General features: G+C 33.6%; 1 protein-coding gene across 4 annotated transcripts in view; it reads left to right on the forward strand.

The window, feature by feature from the left end:
- The window catches only part of LOC111502628 (uncharacterized), a 30,954-nt gene extending 7,487 nt beyond the window's left edge, over positions 1-23,467 (forward strand). For all 4 annotated transcript variants that reach the window (XM_074172618.1, XM_023156758.2, XM_023156750.2 and 1 more), the window contains 2 exons: positions 101-13,459; positions 15,832-23,467. In XM_074172618.1, the coding sequence (XP_074028719.1) occupies positions 101-526 (426 nt within the window). In that variant the 3' untranslated portion in view covers positions 527-13,459; positions 15,832-23,467. The remainder of the gene's footprint in view (positions 1-100; positions 13,460-15,831) is intronic.
- The last annotated feature ends 871 nt before the right edge of the window (positions 23,468-24,338 follow it).

The following is a 24,338-nucleotide window of genomic DNA, read 5'->3' on the forward strand; positions in this document are numbered from 1 at the left end:
AAAACTAATTGAGTTTGTTTGGTTACAAGTAAATAAATGAGTGAATGAATGTATACATTGAGACAACTCATTATTCACCAGTAGTTACTTTTTGTTTAAGGTTGCCTTGATAATTGGTGTCGCTGGTGAATGCAATAGACACGAATTGTCTCACATGTTAATAGAAGATGTTAAAGATGAAGGCAGCTATTTCCGAATCACGATACCAAATTCTCTGACCAAATCACAACGAGAATTCATCATACTAGCGGAAACCATCAACGGCTTGAACTTGGTAGAGATAATTCGAAAATATATCAATATTCGACCATCTCGTGTTGATCAGCAACGTTTTTTCGTAGCTTACAGAAATGGTAAATGTGTAAACCAGCCCGTTGGTGTGAACACAATTGGTATTTATCCCAAGAAAGTGGCCTCGTTCTTGGGATTACCAGATCCAGAAGGATATATAGGTTATCGTTTCGGAAGAACGTCTCGTCGTGGTAGCAGAAAAACATCCTCCTTCACGGATGGATTCAACGATTGACTATGAAAACCCAAATGTAAAAACGTTAAGGATTGATATTGTGTCCAGTTTTTGTTGTTTATACACTTTTCAATGCCAGTTCAATTATGCATTTTCGTCCAGCAAAGGGAAGTCACAAGGTTTTTTGAAAATTATTGATGATTAACAAAGTAGGTAGTTGCATCACTTTAATATCAGATGAAATGTAATACATGTCATCTGGGATTATTTTGAATTTTTGTTTTCAATGAAAATTTTATATCACCTCTTCATTCTGAAAAATAACGTGAGATTCCAAACAAATTCTGTGGGTTGGCACCCTGTGGTTAGTCTTTGATAACATTTTGGTACATCACCTATATATAATATTTATTAATCTATCATAAAAACCAAGATAAATAAAGGATCTCAACTAGAACTGCACCAGTCTATATCAAGAAAACCATACATAAAAAACTTTTGGAAATTTGGCAACATGGCAAGAGACTTGATTACTTGCAAGATGATTCCACCAAGATGATTCAATATTATCCACGATAATAATTAATCAAGTATTAATGACTACAGATGAAGCTACGGTGTTGAAGAAACACGTCTAAAATATGAAATTTTATTGATCATCATGAATACTGTTAATAATTTCCATCAAGTAACGAGTCAGCTTATTCATAATTTCAATATATTTATTCAAAAGGAAACATTTTAAGTATACTTTTTCATTCTATGCAATATTTCAGCTGACATTCCTGAATCGTATCCAAGCCTTAATTCTAAGCGTTTTTGATATTTTCACGTTTCCATGTGTGGTGATAATATTTATATATGTATCAATGGCGTAAAATAGGCTTCAATGGACCGCAGCGTGTAAGTAATATCACGAGCGATAGCGAGGGATATCAACACGCCTACGTCCATAAAAGCAAATTACGCCAGAAATACATACAACATTTTATTCACCACCGGTATATTTGATGTCATGTAGGTAGAAACCTCTCAATACAATACATCAAGGCTGCCTTGCGGCGGCCTTGATGTATTTCTATCGTGTTCTATCAATGTAATTCTAGATATCAATTAAGAAGTGATGGAATGAATGTTATCATGGCAACTCAGTGAATTTTTCGAAATGATATTATATAGGCGAGTAGCCATAGTGATTTTAAAATGCATTCAAGCGACGAAGAAAGTGTGAATTGTACTCTATCAGAAATAAGTAAAGCATCTGAGGATGCGAAATTGAGTTTATAAATTCACTTTAGCGCCTGTTCAATGACTGTCTTGCCCGCCGGGCGGTAAAGTAATCCGAGGGTGCTAGAGTGCTATTTTACGCCCGCAAATCCGGGCGATAATGTGCTACTTTATGCCCGGTCGTGCATAAAATCATTTTTGAATGTGTATATGCAGTTTTTTTATCATTCAATCTGAATTGGATTCATTGTGAGGAATGTACTTTGATATTGTATGCTGATTCTCATAAATATCAATTAGTGTGTACATCTGCAATTTTGGAGTTTCGATTTGCGTTACGAAACTGTTCAACATTACAAATTCTCGGTTTTTGCAATGGCTTTTCATCGATCATCGATTGAATTCAATTTTTCGTACAACTTTTATTATTACCTAGCTATTGGAAACATGAGAAAGGTTTATTGAGGTGGATTATATTCAACAAGGAATTCAAAATGGAAGGTAAAATTGGAACCTATGGCGTAGAATTAATCCAAAACAAGCACTGCTGAACTGCAATACCTTTCTCGACGCGCGTTTCACCTACCAAGTTGGCGTCTTCAGGAAATTTACAGTTTTTCATCTTCTGAAGACGTCATTGAAATCCAATGCCATTTGGATAATGAAAGCTTCTGCATAGGAAAAATTCATATTCATTCAGAGCATAAAAGGTATTTTTTCATATGAAAACACAAATGTCAGTGGACTTAGCTATGAAAGAAGGTACGTATACTTTTGACATAACTGAAAGTGAAAATATCTCAGTTGGGTTTCCCAAAGACATTTTTGTATAGCCAAATATCCAAAAAAAACATTATTTACTTTTGAATTTTGGGTTGATGCCGTTTCAGTTGAACGTCTTGTATAGAATCATACAAACACGGTTTTGGGATTATATATTTGTTAAGCTTAAGGTTTGATTTCATTGAAATAAAAGATTTGTTTCGAAATTTGTGTTTGTTTAGTCAAAGGAGTATAGAACTTATTTGAACACTATAAAACAAATACGTTAGGTAAGGTCACATTTCGTTTTCAGTTTGATGGTTTAATCAATTGTTTCCTTTATTGAATATTCTTTTATTGTCTCAATTAGTTATTTGAGAACGGTTATTGGTATAGATATATGTATGGAAAGAAGAAATCTATCTGAAATCAAAATTCTCCCGATCCTCAAAAATCTTTTCAATGAATATAAAAGGTGGTTACTTAAATGAGAAAGTTTTTTTTTATTAATGGTATTTTATCAATTGGTATAATATACACTTTTTTCTCATAACAATCAATGCTTTAGATGAATTATCGGATTTATTAAACAATTCTTCGAATTTGATATTTTGTAACAGAATAAGTTCATATTGGGATAGTTTTCAGTGAAGAATTTTTTATAGAATGAATGTATTATTTTATCGATGTTGATGGTTTGAATTGTGGTGTGCTTACAATATCGAGTTTTAAAAAATCTTCATTTCAAAAATATTTTTTATGAAATTCTCTCGAAATTTTGACAATTTGTCTTGAGCTGTAGATTTGACAATCCCACTCATTATGTAATTTTTTTTGATGAATTTGCAATACAGATAATTTGTTGACAGTCAATTTTGAAGAGAATATAATTTAGATCATGCATAGGAGTTTCCTACACGAAAGAAAAAGGGAAAACTCTGCAACTATTAGTGCCAGCCAATAAAAAATATCACCATGGTTGAAACATCACACAGGTCAAGTTTCAATTGAGTGTTAAATATTTCTCACGATCTAGAAGACCATTCAGTTATTTTTGTTAATTGCACTAGCGATGAGCTTTCTTGTCATTCGATGCATTATAATCAGAAGGCTGAGGTACAGGAAACTTCAGTTGAGATACATCAGAATTAAAACATCTGAAAAAGTTTAATACTTGATTTGGCTTCGTGAACTGTTTCGAAAAAAGCTAACAATGAGGTGAAATGAAATACGTTAACTCATAATTTTTTCAAATGCCTTAGTAGAATCACGAATCGAGAATGAAAAAAGATTGAAAAATTGATTTTTCAGTTAGTACTATGTGTTATTATTAATAATAACATTTGTATACTACTACTAGCACATACTACTAGCTAAGCTTAAAAAACACAAGTTGATTTATTTTGGACTGAAATTGAAGTTGCTCAAAACCATTTTACACAATCACTTGCATCGGTTTCAGACTTTGGAATAAAATATCTACCACCACAACTAATATTACCTGAGAAGTCAAGAATTCAATATGAAACTGCTTACCCGAAGTTTGAGGCTGTTTAACGGGAAAACAGCTTTTAAACACTTTTTTTTTTGGCTTAGAGAAAACAATCATATAAACAGATGAAGAAACATTACTGACATATTTTGAAAATAAATCTGTAACTAACAAATCTTCGACATTTGGACCCTATAATCAATGTTGAAAGCTGTTATTATCATAAAAAACGTAGATATTAGCAGATAAAGCTATTGCATTTTTCAAAATAGAAAACTAAAGGGTATCAGATCAAGAAAGTTATCAGTTTGAGTAGAAATCATGTGAATTTTTTCTTGAGAGAAGCGGATGATGAAACACATTTACTGGCCAAGGAAATACTTCAATTATATCCATTTTGTCAACTGATGCACGAATTAGTTCTGGTTGAAATATTCAGTTGAAAAAATATATAAATGACTTAAGGTTTCGCACAAAAGTGGGCTCTGTTTCAGCCGAATTCATATTCAAGTGATTGACCGACATATTCAATTGTATATTCAACCCTGAGATGAAAGCTAACTTTCTCAACAGTATTTCGAATCATTGGTTCTCACACGAATGTTTATTGAGATAAAGTGATGAAGATTTTTATAAAACCGTTTCTAAAAATGAAATGTACTAGTTAATCCATGCCTCTTTCGATATACACGTCATACATTTTCAACCAGCTGTGGTGACCATCTGTATCTGTAGTGTAGGAAGGGTGAGTGTAGGCCCACAGCACTTAGGCCACATGTGACCCTTTGTACATCCTCCCTAGGAGTTGTTATCCTAGGTCATCTTCCATCGTGTCCTTTCGGCAGGTGTAGGCCTAGACTCGCCGAACACACCGTGTTATTAACGATAACTCGGCACACTCGCATAAGACATACCTGACAGTTTATCTTCGTGTTCACACATCCTGCATAGAGCTGTGTCTACTATCCCCATATTATTGAGGTGTTTCCGTAGTTGACAGTCAGAAATCCTACTGTTAATCGTGGATTTTTTCTGGTCATCGCCAGATATTTCTTCGGCGCCAGCTTCCCAGGGAGATCCTGGCAAAACTGCATTCTTTGACTATATTCCATCTTAGGGGTGTGACGTTTGGCTAGTCCCGCAATTGTCGAAGTCATCAAGATAAAGAGTCTTGTCTGCTATCAGTGCAGAAAATTGGGTTGCTTTAGATGAAATAACAGATTCCAATGAGTGCATTGAAACTTTTCTGAATATTTTTCAATATTACCACGAAATGAGCTTTCCGTTAATCAAGGTGAAGGGTGATAATTACCGGAGAAATAAAGAAGCTATAGTCGAGGTTAGCATTATAAAAGCCAAGACAGAAATTACCAACTTGAAGCATTTAATAGAGTTGAAATTACCAAATAATTAAGAATTAAAAGAACAATTCAAGTTAAAGAAATACGAGTATGAACAACTACTTATTAATAGGAAAAAGCAAGTGGCGCTGAATAATATTCGCGAGTCGTCTAATAGACCAAAAGCTATCTGGGAGCACATCAACACCAATACAGGAAGGAAGCTCATTTCTCGACACATCTGGGTAAATCCCCTACTACCGTGAATGGAAATTCACTTTTCATCTATCCTCCAACAGAAGAAGAAATAACTGATATAATAAAATCATTCAAGAATTCCAATTCATCTGACATATACAACCACTCAGTGTGTATGTATAAAGAAAACCTAGATGCATAACTAAAAACGATAACTCAGATAATAAATAATATATTAACAACTGGAATATTACCGGATAAACTAAAAATCGCAAAAGTGATACCAATATTCAAATCAGGAGATACAACATCGATATCAAACCACAGACCAATTACATTGGTCCCCATTTCAGGTAAAATTGCTGAAAAAATAGTTGCAATACGAATAGCCTCATTTTTAGAACAAAATAACTTATTCACGAGTTCGCAGTTTGGATTTAGAAAGCGGAAAAGTACTGCTGGGGCAGTTTTTGAGCTAACCAATTTCATACGAGAGGTATTCGAAGACAAAGTATCAACCTTGGCAGTATTTCTTTATCTGAGTAAAGTTTTCTATTGTGTCTCAAAAAATATTTTACTCGAAAAGCTGAAATACTATGGTCTCAGAGGTATATCTCTTGATTTGATGCGATCTTATATGACAAATCGAACACAACTGAGTCAGATAATGATTGGTTTAAGGCAAATAAATTACAAATCAATAAAGTGAAAACAGCTTCTATGCTATTCTTAAACCAAGGAAATGATGCTTTTAGGAATTCACTTGGACAGCAACTTGTCGTGGAAAACTCACACAGACAATCTTTCGAGTAGGTTATCTAAGACCATTTATGGTATTAGACAAGTTAAAATTAATTTAGGTAGGAAAGCGGCTATCATGACTATTTCATAATGTTATGACATTAGATTATTAAATTGGGGACACTCTATCTACTTACAGCCTATTTTTTTACTCCAAAAAAGAGCAATTGTAGGTTTAAACAGATTGGAAAGTTGAAAGCCGTGGTTTGTACAGCTAGGTATTTTGACGTTACCTTCATCAGTCATTATACAAACTTGGTATTCATAAAAGAAAATATCAGCAACTATGATTATAATCATAATTATGATACAAGAAATAGAGACAACCTGCTGATTCCACAACATAAATTAGCAAATACTAGTCGCAATTATCTAGGAATGAGACTGTTAAATAAATTACCTATTGAATTGAAAGATACTCACCTGGAAATATTCAAAAAGAAACGGAAGAGTATTCTGTTGAGGAAAGCCTACCACGAAGTAAATGATTTCGAATTGTCCTAAGTTAATTTGAATTACAATTCCTGTTATTTTTTCATTCTTCTGGTTAAATTTGTTTCAAATTATTACATAATACTCCTAACTCTTATTTATAAATATGACAGATTTGTTAATAATCTATATGGATCCTAATATGTTTATGTTTCACTTTTAAATTTTGTTCTATATTTCATGTGTTAGTAATCATGTTGTAATTTTAGGTTGTAAATAATTTATAATTTTCAATTGTATATATGTCATATATATGTATTTTATGTGACTTGTCCAGAGATCATGGTGTACCTGTGATCAATAAAACAAATAAATAAAATAAAAATATTTCTTTTGTGGCGATTGAGATACCAGCCAGTTCTATTTGAACCACGCTGGTATTTTTCTCATTCCCTACTTAATCCTTAGTAGTGATCTGTAGTATACTCCACATCCTGAGCCTTCTTTGTTTTTTGAGCCATCTGTATATATGCGTAGCATCTGACTCTGTGTTCTGTTTAATTTGTATTTTGTAGGGTTTATTAAACACAAACCTGGGTTCAATTGCATCACTGGTTATCTGCAGTAGAGGTTGTGCAGTGAGCACTCCTCGCCATAGGCTCAGCCTCAATTGAACCATTCCTACTTCGAGGTTTACATCAGCCGTGCACAATCGTAACATTGCCATTAACGCAACTTCCTTAACGTAAAGGTCCAGGTGATCATGCATAACTTCTTCAAACTTCACATTGACACCTATTCCATCGTGATTAACTCTTAACCACTAGGTCGAATGCAGTCATTGGTAGATATTCCTCGAACGATCTAACGGTGGACTGATACACCGTAGAGCATTGATTGTGAATTTTCCGTCTGTTGAGCAAATTGTTTCCTGTGAGAGACTCGATTATATACAAAATGATTAAATGAAAACGGAATAGGTCCGTTATTGGAAATTTGTCAAACACAAGGAATGTACATGGAACGTTCTCAACATAACGTTCATTATTATATGAAACAAGGGGGTTATCCGTTCGAATATTTTTCCAGAGTCAACCTTTTCAATAAAAAATTGACGGTTCCTTGCTTTCAGTTTTCATTTTGACACTGTGCTTGATACTTTATAATTTCTCTCCATTGTCTTCATTAGAGAAGACGTGGAGCTCATGGAGTGGTATAACTTCCCTCCAAACGTCCGATATAAGGCGAAAAAAATCCGTTCTAAGCGAGTGATTCGAAGACTTTTCAGTTTTCAACGACCTACTTAACTTTTTGGAAAAGTTTATATTTTTTCAAAAGGCTCTTATGGCTCCTTCTAGCTGAGTATCTTGCAGTTATTTTCCAAAACTATCAAGTAGTTTCCAAAATATGTTTCTCAATTTTTTCTTGTATGTGCATACATAATTTTATTCTCACTATATTCGTTTCATCACGCATATAATTCTTCTGTCTGATGATGTTGTACAACAGAAACATAAAATTTTGAAATATTCATGTCTCCCAACGTATATACTTACACGGTAGGTTCTAGTAAATGTCTGCTTTCCTGGCCAGTACTATAATATACATTGAAACATATCAGACCTATATTTATCGAAGATACCTCTCTCACAAAGACTAGCCTCGCAGATGTTTCTCATTCATCCAGCAGCCGGACCATGCCGAAATTAATCGAGTAGATCACCTCTCATCAGTGCACGAAAGAATCGACTCAAACAGCAGTGTACCTAGGACTCGATTGATTTCAACGCGGCTCGACCATGTGTATGAAACCTTCGTATAAGAAAAGTATTGTTAACTAGAAACAGATCCATCTCGTGAACAGAATGCAACCGACCCAATCAGCAGAGATTAAATGTTGCTCACAGTGAACACAAATTGAAAACTTCACTTGAATACTTTTCATGAAAGCATTGAGATAAAAGAGACAGGCTATCAAAGTTACTTGTGGTGTCTGGGTTTACATCAAGCGGGTGGATGTATAGAGTCAATAGCATCAGGGAATGCTCAGAGATGAAACTATGTACATTATACAGAAGGTAATATTCGAACTTTTTGAAGCATTCATAGTTGCTGAGGTGAGGAAATTTTTTTCGTTGAAACTAGTATTTGAAATTTATTTTGAGCTACCTTAGTTATTTCAGTAACGTGATTTCACCAAATAAAATAATCAAATAAAATAATCGACACTTTTGCAGAGTAGATTTTGGTAGCAACAATTTCCACTTCGTTACTGATATCTTAAGTTATTATTTCCTCCAGATTTCCATCAATATCTCAATGGAAATGAGAGACAAGTGTGTTGTGTTCAAAAAAATGAAATATTGAATTTTGGCTCTCTTCCAACAGATGCATGGTGTATGACAAAAAATGATTTTCTAGAATAATGGATCCCTGGATAATACTAATGGTTATAGTGAGGGTATCCGATAGAGGCTATATCGATAATAATATCGAACTTTCATTAGACAACTCTCATATTCGTATATGGAAAGGTTGCATGACGATCTTTGCTTACGAAAACCATATCAATGATCGTACCATGGGTTGTTAGAAGGTCTTCTCCTTTCATTAGGAATAAATACATATGGGATAAACGATCAGTCATGAGAAGGTTCGGAAATGGTTCAGAAGATGTTCCCATACAGTGGAACAGCATTTACAGACTTTAAGGGTTTAGGTCGTTATCCACCATCCATTGGAGATTCGCTGTCCATCAAATGAACAAAGTAACCCAAACAATTATAGATGCGTGATCACCACACACATTTGAATCTATTGGGTAAAATAAACAAGCCAATCAGATTCAACTGCCATCGGCTGGCGAAATTTATTCAAGTGTAATGATACATGGTCAGAGTGGTGAGTTACGTTTTATCGCATGTGGTGTTTACATATACGGTATTTTGAAGTTTAAAAAATTTTTAAAATGTAAAGTACTGATGCGGCTGAGAAAACTGCTAGTTTGTGTTCCTACATACCTAAAAAATTTTGCTAAACCAACCCGCATATTATTAAAAAAAAAACTCCATCTGGGTGAAGAATCCTTGATTCTTCATTAATGATCTTAGTAGGACTACTGCTTTTGCACGCTGCAGATTTACGATTTTGTTTGTCATTGATATTTGAGAATTCAATCTAGCAGATATTATTAAAAGTAGAATCGTTTGAGGAAGAAATTTTGTCTAAATCTAGACTTTTTCCCAATCACCATAAATACTATACTTTTCTCGACGAGCATTTCAGCAACCAAATTGGAAGATTTCATCATGTCCTGAAAAAGAGAGTATTGTATTTATGGTGATTGGTGCAATTGCTGGTTTTTGGATTTATTCTACGCCAGAGGCTCCAGTTTTTACTTCTATTGAGAAATTTTGTGACTGGTTTGATTGATTTGATTTGAAGGAAAAAGTGTCCTGAATTTGATAAGTAAAACTTGGAACTGCTGAAAAAAATATATCTATTTCAAAATTTATTTTCCTCACCAGCTCTTTTATTGAATTATTATTCAACAAAGGACAATCCTGCTCTTCATAATTTCATTCTGTTTATTCATCATGACCTTTTTTTACTTTTTTTGAGGTTGTTCTAATCATTGGAGCAGTAGTATCTTGCAAAGTAGATAAGCTAGTTTACTTTCGTGTGGTTGAGGTGAAAGGCGAAGGATTTTTTTTCACTAATCAGCATAACTCCATCCCACCAAGATTTTGTTATACTGACTGATTAAACTTGGAAGATTTCATACTCAAATACAAAAATCTCCGGTCAGCGCAAATCTGCCATGATCGTTTCTTTCTGGCTTACAAAAATGGAAAATGTGTCAATTTACTACCGGTAAATTGACACATTTTCCACGTAACACGGTAACAAAACAATTGGTAATATTCCTAAAAGAGTGGCTACTTTTCTTGGTTTACCGGATGTCCAAAGCTACACTGGTTACCGCGAAAAAAAATCTCCTCGACATGGAGTTTGACCGTTCACAAACGCGACAGAACATGCTGCTGAGGGTAGTGCTTGGCCATTACCGAACGCCACTGAACGTGGTGCTGTGCCAAAATTAGGCTCCAATTTGGAAAACTTCTACGTAAAAACTGAGTTGTGTCAAATTGAAATCAATGAAAATGTTCTAAAACTCACAAAGAGATTCGTTATTATTACAATATATTGATGAATGTCCAATTGTTAACGAATGAATGGTACTTTTACCTAACCGCGGTTCACAAATAAAATCACATACTCACTTTTCCACAAGACTCAGGTCCATGTATAGCTTCTAGTAAATTTTTTTATTTGATTACTCATTACTTTTGAACAAAACCTTTCAGACAGTGTCAAACAAAATCTTCATTATGAACGCAGGAGGTCATCATTTGAAATATTTAATGAACTTAATAGTAACGACCTAAACACATTCAAATTTTCAATGTACTTTTTCACAAAATTCATCATTCGAAGTTCATCATTCTCGCTTCAGGGTGTAGAAGTAGCGAAGTAAAAAAACCATTCATACACATGATTAAATTCTGATGAGCCAAATATCCCGAAACACATACCTATAGTTATCATTTTCCAAAATGATATGCCCGATGAATTTATCTCTTGTACTCATATCAAGACACTCGATATCCTTTATATTTGTATGATTTCACGGACCCGGATGTCACGCACGCAGCTATTAGGTGATTCCGTGATGATTTCGTATTTTTTTTTTGTAAATGCAAGATCTGTTTGAAGGTGGTTGACAATGTTTCGTGGTGCATTTCATTATTTGGGACTTCCCTTGTCTAATATGATATAAATCCCTGAAAGAATCTTTAAAAAAAATAAAAAGATTAGCTGTTCAATTGTTAGTATCCACAATTGTCTTCGGATGATAACTGGACTTATTCCTCCGAGATCTGACCATTGAAAGTGTTCGCATTGCCGAGCACAAGAAGCATACACAGCGAGGAGAAACCATCAAGTGGTCTCAGGCTGGTTTAGAAAAAAATTCAAAGAAGTCGCATATATGATGTCCAACAACGCTTTTAGCCAAGCTAGCATAGATATACGTAACGCATGGAAACCTATAACCAAGCGGAACACGAAAAACTCCCGCCAAACGGTCAGCTCCCGCTAAAACCGATGAAGCGGAGAGAGGGAAGAGGGGACGGGTGAAAGCACTCGAAGTCCAGTTATTACCCGAAGACGATTCTGGATACTAACAATCGAAACGTCGTGAAGTAACTTGGCTTGGAATCTTTTAATTTATAATTTTCATTTCTTGTTAATAATTCTTTTGATTTTCATCTCGCTTTAATAGCCCAATGTTTTTTATTTTTTGGTTATTGCTTGTATTTCATTTCATTGTAATTTCAGTTTTTTTGCTTAACATAATTGTTATTTTTCAGCTACTCTTTTCAATTTTTTACAGATTCTTTCAGGAATTTCAAATCATTTTATATCATATTATACAATGGAAGTCCGAACTAATGAAATGCGAATACAAGATCTGTTAACCAAAATCACATTATGTGTGGCTAGTTTCTGTCCACGGCCTCTTTTTGTAACCAAGTGTTGCGCATCCTTCCACTTGACTAATGACGATGGGCCAAATATTCTGAAACACAAATCTGTAAAGTCTCTACGCAGGCAGCTTCAGCTACTTTAGTTTCGTCCTGCTTGATATCCAGATCCAGTATATAAAAATGAATCCGTGCATATGTGTTGTTTACGGTACTGTTCACCGTACTGATGAAGGCTAATTGGTGATGTGCCGTTTGCATTTCTCAAGAGTGCTATGAAGTTTTCTTGAACTGATTCAATGAACTCATGTATACATTCCAGTCAAAATGGGCCACCCTGAATGAATATTGGTATTGAAAAAAACCTGAAACAGGTCAACTTTATTTTCTAGGGAGTATATATTACATACTGTGAAATTATTTTTCCGGTTGGTTATGTGTTGTGTATTCTTTTTTAAAGGTCGACATCATATCAGATGGCATCATCAGGACTTGCTGCTGAGATATCAGTCCACTGCCTAGAAATACTATTGAATATTTTATATTCTCTGCAAAGATTTCACTGATTGCAATATCCCCCTGTGCACAAATCCTGTCTTATTTGTTTATTTATGTTCATTTAATCCCTAATATGTATTAGTATTATTTATAAGCTAGCAGAAAGTCCAAAAAACAAAAACCTTCAGTGGAAACGAGAGAAAAAAAAAATAGAAAACAAGTAGTATTTCAGTCAATTTATCTTCTATGATAAGTTCATCAAAATTTCCTCACTTATTTCGAATCAGTGTTTCAAAATAATACCGCTTCATTTTCAGATTTTGACGAAAATGGAGATCTTCCCCAACAAGCAATATTACCTGAGAAGTCGAAGGTTCAATATGAAGCTACTTACTCAAGATTTGAATCTTGGCTCGAAGAGAACAATATCGAAGGCATAAATGAAAGAACGTTACTAACGTACTTTGAAGAGAAATCTGCAACTCATAAATCTTCGTCACTTTGGGTTCTATACTCAATGTTGAAAGCTGTTATAATTATAAAGAAAAACTTAGATATAAGCAAATTCTCAAAGCTGCTGGTTTTTCTGAAACAGAAATCTGAAGGATACCAAGCTAAGAAAACCAATGGTTTGACTAGAAAACATGTAGATTCTTTTTTAAGAAAAGCGGACGATGAAACATATTTACTGGCCAAGGTAATAATTCCATTGTATTCATTTTGCCAATTGATACACGGATTATTTTTGGTGGAATATTCATTTTTCCAACTGATACACAGAGTATTTTTGGTGGGAATATCTGGCCATACTGCTGAATGAAGAAATGTATCACGCACAGTTTCACACAAAAACTACATAAATGTAAGATAACTTGGTTAATGTAGAACTAGTTAGGCTTCAGTTAGAGGTCAAAGTTATTTCCAACTGCTTGATCGTGGTATTAGCCAATCAAAGGCTAAGCTGATAAATATAATTTTCTGAAAGGTAAATTGAATAATCGGCTCTAAACGGCATATTTATTTTCTGAAATCAAGTTATATTGTAGTGTAGTTCGATGTGTGTTCAGTTGAACATCGAAGCGATGAGCAGATGTTTTGCCGAGTACTTTTGACATATATCCCTTACAGGTTTAATTTGAGTTTTATAAAATATCAAATATTGCTGATGTATTCACAAATTTTTAAGAAACTGACTCAGCTATTTCGGTGACATGATCCGTATTCCGACAATAATCCCAGAGGGATCCATAATCTATAAAGTTCATGTAGACACCCTGCTGTTTCTTTTATTACCCAAACGTATAGTTGTGAAAGATTCAATTTAATTTCTAGATCATCTCTTATCCTAATCAGGTGAATTACTGTAATTTCTACAACTTGAGTCAAATAGTTGATACAATATATGTTCAAAATGACCAGTATACGACTCCTCTTTACCTCAGAGAACGTTGTTCACATGATTCTTGTTAGACACTTTTCAGTCTATTATTTCCTTCAAACCGACAAAATATAAAAAAAATTCAAGGCTAGGCCACCAAAACAGCCATAAAACGCTTTTTCCTAACAGCGATTTAACTGACAGCCATGAAATTAACATCTAGTTGTAATTATTTTTGAATCATAGGTGACACTCATAGGTACATCATATCTGTTTGAAAAAAATATGTTTGAAATCTGTTCTCTAAGTCATGACTTTGAATATACAGGGTGTTCCTTAAACACATGCTAATATTTAAGGAGGTAATTCTTAGACCCATTTTAAGGAAAAAACGTCCTATGGACGTATGTCCTTAGGACGCCTTAAGTTTTGAGATACAGGGTGGCAAAGTTTTCAAAAATAATCAGTTTTTTAATAATAACTGAGATAATTTTGTAGACATCTTTGGCATATTTGGTACATATGTTCCATGCCTCAAGGCGCATTTTCTGATGTACAATTTTCTTAATTTTCTCTGCCAGTGGCGTACGTACGAGTACGCCACTGCTTTATCTTGAATTAAAAATTATTTTAAAAATCTCCATACATTTTGGAGCACATTTGATTTGCTGGGTTTTCTTTGTCCGACGCATGGTTTTCGCCCAAAAAATTAAAAATCTCTTTACTTAAGGATAAATTCCTTAAAAATCTGATGCGGTATCGTGCATCGACTGAAAGCAAACTAAGAGATCAGATTTGTTGCAAAATAATTGAGGATCTAAAAGGTATTTGTTTGTTGTCAGATGCACTGTTCTCAATTAAAATTACGTCATAACGCAGCACCGCTTTATAATTTTTGAAAACATAAATTTAGTTATCCTAGAATAAATGACGTGTAGCAGAATTTATTTACTGCACCTCTTGGAAATATGGATTATTTTTGAAAACTTTGCCACCCTGTATCTCAAAAGTTAAGGCGTTTAGGACATACGTCCATAGGAAGTTTTTTTCTTAAAATGGGTCTAAGAATTACCTCCTTAAATATTAGCATGTGTTTAAGGAACACCCTGTATACTTTCGCCTCTTGATAAATGGAAACATTACTGCTTGCAATTTTTCCATTGGAGTCTAACCTCGAAAATTGTCGTTTACATGAGATAACGTCATGTTTTTCCATTTAAAACATATTGGTATACTTTTGAGTTACGAAACCTTGATAGTCGATGTTTGCCACCACAGACAATACGATTTTCAGTTGAATTGAGACTTGTTTTGATGATTTCACTACTTCCATCTCTAAGCGACTTTGACAATCATCCCAAAAAATTTTAATTGCTGGATAGTAAATTTTTGTTCTGAAGCCCCTGTAAATTGTCATTTGAATTCAAAATCTCCTTAAATAGGTTTATGAAAAGTTGTATTGTATCTTCCGTAATAATTGAAGAAGAATGATGAATCTCTCAGAACTGATGGACATGCTCAAAATGCACGTACCACCTAAATGGGGTTGGCCAAAGTGATATACACTGCCCGCCACTCGTGATGGATGAGGGAGATTTCAGTTAGTCTATTTATAATACCAAGGATAATCCTAGTCATCATAATTTCTTTCAATTTATTCATAATGACCGATTTACATCAATTTTTTTAAGGTTGTTCTCATTATCGGAGTAGCAGGATCTTGCAAAGTGGATGAACTAGTCCATCTGCGGGTGAATGAGGTGAGAGACGAGGGATCCTATATCCGAATCTGCATAACACGTTCCAACCGAGAATTCATTATCCTGGCTGAAACGGTTCGTGGATTGAACTTGGTAGATATTATACGCAAATACAAAAATCTTCGACCACCGCAAGCCTGTCATGATCGTTTCTTTCTGGCTTACAAAAATGGAAAATGTATCAATTTACCGGTTGGTAAGAACACAATTGGTGTTTTCCCCAGAAGAGTTGCCACTTTCCTTGGTTTACCGGATGCCCAAAGCTACACTGGCTATCGCGAAAGAAAATCTTGAAATGCAACTTGACCTTCAACGTAGAACCTGAGTAATATCAATTATGGAAGCAACTGCATAGGTTATCTTCACCTGAATGAAATGAAAAACCTATCATAAATTGGAAATTGATAATTTTCCAGTATTATTAGTAGAAAATAAAAACTGACAAATCGTTTCATAATATCTTTCGAAATGTTATCTTTATTTTTGATTACTCCTCATGATATTTCTCATCTTCTTTTTCCAGTATCTTTAAGACATATTAGAGAATATATGCTTTATCATCGTGTTTAATTATCTGTTAATTCGTTTAATAGGTTGATTTACATAGTTTGAAGAGTGAAAAGGTATTCAGCGTTTGTCATATCTAGCTTCCATTGAAAAGTTGAGGTGAAGGAATTGAGTAATAAAAAAATATATATTACACCGAGTAGAAATTTGGCGTACGGATGTTAGTTTTTTCGTGTCATATTTGGATTTGTCATATTTGGATTTCTATTGTCGAGTTACGTCAAAAGATGATCTATTCAATGAAAACTCGATTGAAGATACTTTGTTCTGAAAATATATCATTACCGATAATAATTTTATTATTTTCTTCAATATACTTTGTGATTAATATTTTATTCATTATTGTCAAATAGTATTTCGATAAACACCGGGGAATCCATTATTACAAAATTATATTTTCTCTTTTTTCTTTAAAACAAAAGTGTATTTCTGATGCACTGTTTGGAACTTTTGGTAGAGGAAGATCTTCCTCTTCAAGATGATCACTTGGTGATCGAAACACGTGTCGAGGTGTTAAAATAACGTTTTGGTGTTGGGATAAACTCGAGTAATATATAAAAGTGTATGTTATTCTTCAGTGTGTCAATTTGAAAACCTTACACCCGCTATATTTCGGCCACTTTAGTAAATTTGCTAGTTTTCGCTTAAATTATACCAACCCTCTAGCGAGGGTGGACACAAACCCTAAAATTTACAACAAATGGGGATTTGGGGATCTCTCATTTCAGAAGTCGTTCATCTAACTTTCCAAAAATACTACATACTTGATCTTTCTTATTAGCAGTTCGCCAGAAATCTGGAAACAAGTTAAGGTATCAAAAACACTACGTGATGTTATTTTGATTAATTGAAATGAAAGAAACTGAAGTTGTATTACATAATGGTGAATATTCAAAGTTTTTCACTTCTAATTTTCAGTAATGATGAAATATTCGGTTGAAAATTTTTATTATTAGGAAGGATATGATTCACCTAAACTATAACTTGTATGGTGGTCACGAATGATGCGTGAGTTGAAGAGTTATCAAAAAATGAAGATAAAAACGTCAATAACTAATTAGCTCATTCTACATATTTTACAACATTTCACAAGTTGAATACAATCCTTATGCCGTAGAAAACAACATTTTTGTTGTTGAATTATTCTTTATTTATCATTTCCCAAAACCAATTTCCATTCCACTATGTAATATTATGGAGAAAAAGTTTGCCTGAGCTTAAAACTTTTCATCATTATGATACCATTCATCATTATGTTTTCAATAACTGTTTTTATATCATTGAGATGGAGTCTGTCAAACTGTCATATTACACAAATCCCTTGTTTCCATGGTTCCACTGGGGTTGGTCATTCGAGAACTAACAATTTGACTCAACTTTATATATCCACATAACTTTATACTTTCCTGAAGTACTTTTCCCACTGTATCCGAATGTGAAAAGCAATCTATGACGTTTCATTTGAAAAATTAAGTTCGATACATTACACTTTTATTTGTCACTACATATAAAAATGGATAATTTGAAAGAACCTGATGCATTGATATCTCAAACTATCATATCATTTTTTTTGATAAATTCTTCACCTCGAACTCCTGTTGGAATCTCGGGCACGGGTAGATTTTTTCTACTTGTACTCTCCTCAGAAGATTTTTTTCAGAAGTTCATTAAAAGGGTATGAGCTTCACGATCATCTGACACCTGAAGACGATTATGTACTTGCCCAAGAATGTTAGGTTAAGATTTAATACTCACGCCGAATATCAAAATACACAAATTATGAATGAATCGAATACTCAAATATCAAAAATAGTATGCGTTGGGATACTTGGGATGGGCTTTCTAAAGGGGACTATACCGAACCCATATTTTCGATGAAATGCCAGTCACAGTTTTCCGTCCATATTCCACATAACTCATTATGTGTTTTTGAAAATAGTTTTGATTTTGGTGCGCACCGAGCATTGATAAAGAGTGTCTATTTATGAATAACCGAATATTTTTTGTTGGATAAGTATATGTATCAATATCCGGATTGTTAGGTCAATAAATTTGTTTGCATTCACTATTTTAGTTAATATATCAGTTACTGTTCCTCACTACCCCCATTCTTTCATTACTTGAATTTTTGAAAATTACAGTAGTGTATTTATAATACATGTTTTGGAAAAATTCGTATCGATTTAACAATGACCATTCAAGAAAATGATTATTTCGAATTGAAAATCGAAACATTCTCATTTCCCAGCTCATTTATACAGTGGGTTCTAGCAGATGCCTGCCGGAAATCACTATATACTTTCGTGGATAATACCATGACGAATATTATATTATATCTGGCAGACATTGGCAAGTTTTCCTTTAAAGAAACTTGCAGATCTTTTTCATTCCGCAGCAGATTAGTTTCGGAGAGGTATTCCTCATTAGTGCAGAATTAATTAACCCATACAAATTGATGTCTGGTATCTGACTGATTTAGCTGGGATAATGAAATAATACACACACATCATCTATGAAACAAGTTCACTTTAAACTCGATACAGTATACGATGAAATAGATACTTTTTTAAAGAATCATTTGCATTCACAAAAGAGACAAAACAGTAATATAATAATGATAATGAGGTGAGTGTTTTCGTATCGATTGACTATTCTAGGACATTTGAAAGTAAAATTATCAAATATCAACTGTAATTTTACATTTTATTGGTTTGAGTACTTCTGCTTGTTCTTTTCCCAAATCATATTTATCAAACCGAACTGTGTTAAAATAGAAAACTAAATATCAAATAGCATAGTGGTTCACCAAGGGATTCCACAAGGTAGTGTATTGGGACCACTTATATATACATTGTATACCTTCAATTTTCATAAACTTCTGACATATTTCTATTACATGTTTGCTGATGACACGCAAATTTATTATGCATTTAAATTGGAAAATATGAGGGAAGCTAATATAAAAATCAATCGTGATTTAGTAATCATCTTTAATCTTTCTAATGATCACCTTTTATCTATAAATTGTAGTAAATCTTCTGCTGTATTATTTGGTAGCGGTACTCAGAAACATGAAGCTTTGAGTGAAATGCGGATAATCTTAGGGAATTTCAGAGATAGCTGCAAAAATTTAGGTTTACTCATTAATTCTAAATTAAGTTTCAAAGCACATGTTACGGAAAAACTTCGAAAGGCCTACGCGTCGTTGAAGTTGGTATATCAGCAGAGAATGTATTTAAGTTTGGAAGTGAGGGAAATGTTGAGCGATACTATGATATTGTCCCATTTTAATAACTGTCACATTGTGTATAGTATATGTATAGATTGTAGTGACATACGTCGAATCCAAAAAGTTCAAAATGGTTGTCTTCGAATGATGTATCACATTAGGAGGAGAAAAAGAATTTCCCATAAGCTGAAATACACGGAATGGTTGAGTATGTATAACAGACGCAAATTACACGCTCTCACTTTTTACTTTAAAATACTAACTTTCGAAAAACCTGAATGATAACAACATTGTATACAATGTTGTTATCATTATAACTGAATTTTATCGTAGTGGCAGAAGACAAATGATATATTCATCTTAAACTTCTATAGCGATCCAACACTTCCAATCCTGACTAAATATCCTGGTAGAGGAATGACCAACTCAGTCGAACAAAGTAACCAATAATAATTGTTTCTCTTAAACCGTCTGTTATTTGTGAAATTTTACGTTTGTTTCAGAAAAATTAAAAAGATACTTTTGTGACATTTGTGGAAAGAAATACATTTATGCTTCATCACTACGCAATCATCAACGATTTGAATGTGGAGAATATAGGTTATCTTTCAACTGTGAATATTGCTGCAGAGCATTTTCTAGAAACTCTTATCTCCAGAGGCACTTACGTGATCGTTGTAAAGCCAGAACTCTTCCATAGATTGTATTAAATCATTTTGATTACTCAATGTGGTTTTCAATATTTTCCTTATGTCATTAACGGTTGGTTGTTGGTTTATCAACGAAAAGTAAATAAATTTTTGGGTGGAAAGTCAAATCTCAGAATGTTTAATGAATCGACTGATAAGATTCGTCTCTTAGATATAGTGAGCAACAAACTGTCATTCATGGGCTTCATCTCTTCTCAGCAGTGTGTCTCATCCAAATTTGACAAAGGTGATGTTTATTCGTTTTCAACATCAGAAATGGGAGTTGGGTCCAGTTGAGAGTACCCCACGGATCTATACTTGGGCCACTCTTATTTCTATTAAAAATCAAATATATATACAGGAAAATACCATATTTTGCAGTAACTGCCTATGCAGATGATATCAATTTGGTGATATCTGCCAAAGACACGAGTGAATCAACACAAAAATGGGATATACTCTGGATGTAATTTCAAACTATTTCAATAGTCACCACCTGTTTTGCAATGTGAATCCGCTTTCACAACTATCAGAATAAAACCAATGATATTCAGGTTACTAGCAATGACTTAATTTTGAGAAACAGACATGATGCTGTTAAATTCCTAGGCATTCAAAAGGATGAGAGTTTTTCTTGGACTGAGAACTGTGATCAACTTGTTTCAAAATTAACCTCATCAACCTATCTTTTCATCGAAACAACAAATATTAATTGGCTCTCCGTGGCGCCTTGATTTATTCCAGTGGCGCATTTGTTTTTTCAGCTGCAGGAAAACCTGCAGCACCACATCATCTGATGATCTTGATCTGCCAATGTCCTCTCTTCCATAGAATGAAATGTAAAGTGTCTGTAACTTGAGAAATGTTCATAAACATAAACCAACTCATGGCTGTTTATCAGGCCCAGGTCGAATCCAGGTTGCTCTATGGTGTATGTCTATGGGGCAACTCTGCCATGCGCAAAAATATATTTATGCAATAAAAATTGTTTGTTTAACGTTCCTCGACATTATTCATGCAGAAACATTTCCATTACATACGAAATTTCCACTCTAGTTGAATTATATATTTATGAGTTGTCAGTTTATGTTTTCACTAACAGGAATGACTTCATACTCAATAGTGTTATTTATCATAAAAAACACTCGGCAAATGCAAATGATACACGTTAGAGCGGCAACGTATAGGATAACTCAAGGTGCACCAACTAGAATTTACAATGACGTTTACCAAATGAAATGAAGTCTACTCGCATCCTTTAGTTGTTTAAAAAAATTGAAATCGTTTTGTTAGAAAGATGTTTCTACACTCTTGACGAGTTTTTGAATACAACAATGTGATTTGCTACTGTGTATAAGTTTCTTGTTCATTCTTGTATATATATTTTGTTTTGTCCTTTTATGTTTAATGACTATTTTCTATATATTTTTTGTCATTTTGAGGAAATAAATGATTTGAATTTTGATTTCATTTGACCGACCGAGTTAACAGAAAACTAACTCTTTATGTACTGTTTGTTGTTTGCAGGACCAAAATTACAGTGCCAGCGATGTCTGAGATATTACAAAACAAAACTAAAAAATGTTTGAAAGTTCATCGTACGAGATTTGGAAAACGCGAAAAGTGCAAATATTGTAATTTTCACATTCCTAAAAGGGATCTACTGAATAGTCATGTGAAAATAGTATTTACATTATTCGACATGAAAAATTATCGCTGGGGCAATGACAAAAAATGTTGTACAGCGTGTGACAAAGTTGTTATTTTTTTAATGGAATACCCTGTATATTATTGACTTTTCAGATTATTTGATCAAAATGGGAGCAAGTTTTATCACTATCCAATTTTATGGTTTTTGCAATATCTCTTATTTTGTGATAATGTAGTGTCAGTTTGAATACTTGAATTCTCAACTGGTGTTTTCTTGTTTTCAACCAAATCAATACTAAAAGGTACTAAATGAACACATTTTGTATTGCATTTGAGAAATATTCACTAACTTAAACAAGGTGTGTAAAAATTAAGGCAAAACAATTTCAATATTCAATGGCAATAACTTAATCCTATTGAAAGACATTCCCTAGGACATAAGAAGAACGATGTGGCCGGTAATGGATGGAGCTTCCACACTTTTTTACTGTAAGGTCTGTGAATATTTAAATGTTCATTTTCGAAACCGATGGATGGGAAGGAATAGAATTCAAAATTAGTTCCAAGGTCACCTGATCTGACTTTACTTGATTTCTTTTTAGGGAAACATTGAAGAAATAATTCATAATACACCTCCAACAACACCAGACAATTTGGAACAACGCATTATAGAAGCTTGTCTATGAAAGAGGATACGTTTATGATTAGAGTCTGATGGTGGCCATTTTGAACACTTTCGAACGAAATGTTTTCATTATATAATACATAGTATTCAAAATATTGAAACGTCGTTTCGTACAACCACAATGTTTCGGCAAATCGCACTTGCCATATTTAGGTGCTCTGCAATTTCAAGTTCAAAAATAGGAAAAATTCATGGACACAGCACAAAAACACGAAATCATATGTTTCCTGTAACTAAGTGTTGTGTAACTAACCTAGCACTGTACTGATAACGGTATAGAAAAAACACCTTTTTTTCTATGAAAACGGTAGGTACGAAATAACCAATGACTAGAAGTGGACATCGAGACACAAAACTTGGAGGCTTTTTTTTGACAAGTGATAATTTGGGCCTAATTTCTTTGATTCAAAATTATTATTCTTCATTTTTTTTTGGAAAATATGGAATGATATAAAAATATGTTCTTCTTTGATGACATAAATAATTGGTGGATTACGTTTTAGATTCTACAAGAACTCATAAATGCGAGAAATGTGGTAAGTCGTATCGTCATCCAGCAACTTTATGGAATCATAAAAAATACACGTGTGGAGAAGGACCTTCATTTTACTGCGATTTCTGTGTTTTTTCTTCAAAATATCTGCATATTTTACAGAGGCACATTTTAACCAGACATCAGAAAAATATTTCTAGAAAAGAATTATCGAAACGTTCGCAAGATGGACAACAATAAAAAAGTACGAATGGTTTCAATATATTTCAGGAATCCTCAAAAATGTTTTTATGTGTGATATGATCAAATTTAACTCAAAAAGTTATAATGAGCAAAAAATCTTTAGGTAAGAAATCATACTTTTCATGTATCACATTGAAAATTCGCCTAATAAAATTATCCTCAAATACTAATAGTAAAAACTGAGCTTTATTCTGTCGTCACTACGAAACATGATCCAAAGAAAGACTTTTTTCCATAAGCATTAGGTGAAATTGAAAACATGAATTTTTCCCCGGAAATGCTATGGACGCTGTTACTTTCTTCAAGCCATTTGAGGCTTTTTATTTCTCTACAAACACATAAGGAAACCCTGAAAGACTTACTAGGCCATATTCATTTCAATTCGGAAAAATTTTCAGGAAAATTCGACTGTCCGGAATGTGGACTATTTTTCATATGGTTTAAAAACCTCCACCAAACACATTTTCCTTTACTTATGATGCACCGTTTGGAACCTTTGGTGTAGTAATGAATACTACTGGAGTTTAATCCCAACACCAAACCGTTTTTAACACCTCGACACGTGTTCCAATCACCAAGTGATAATCTTGGTGTTTGAAGGTTTGTTTGGTGTTGAGATTAAATTCCAGTAATATACATTTTCCTTTACACAAATCTGCGAAACTCTAACCTTACTTACCTGAAACTCAGTCAATTATTTGCCAATGAATGAAAAGAACCAAATTCAGAAATCAGAAGCAAGTATAAAATACAAACGTAAAATATCGAAAACCATTTTTCAAAAATTCAAAATAATTCCAAAAAGTCGGGAGAGCTTGTGTTAATCCTGAGAAAAAGTAAAAGCACCTTTGCATTATTCGAAAATATATTAATTCAACACTA

This window comes from Leptinotarsa decemlineata, unplaced genomic scaffold (genome assembly GCF_025532065.1).
Source record: "Leptinotarsa decemlineata unplaced genomic scaffold, Ldec_3_MD MMD2_tig00000133_RagTag_RagTag, whole genome shotgun sequence".
Classification (NCBI taxonomy): domain Eukaryota; kingdom Metazoa; phylum Arthropoda; class Insecta; order Coleoptera; family Chrysomelidae; genus Leptinotarsa; species Leptinotarsa decemlineata.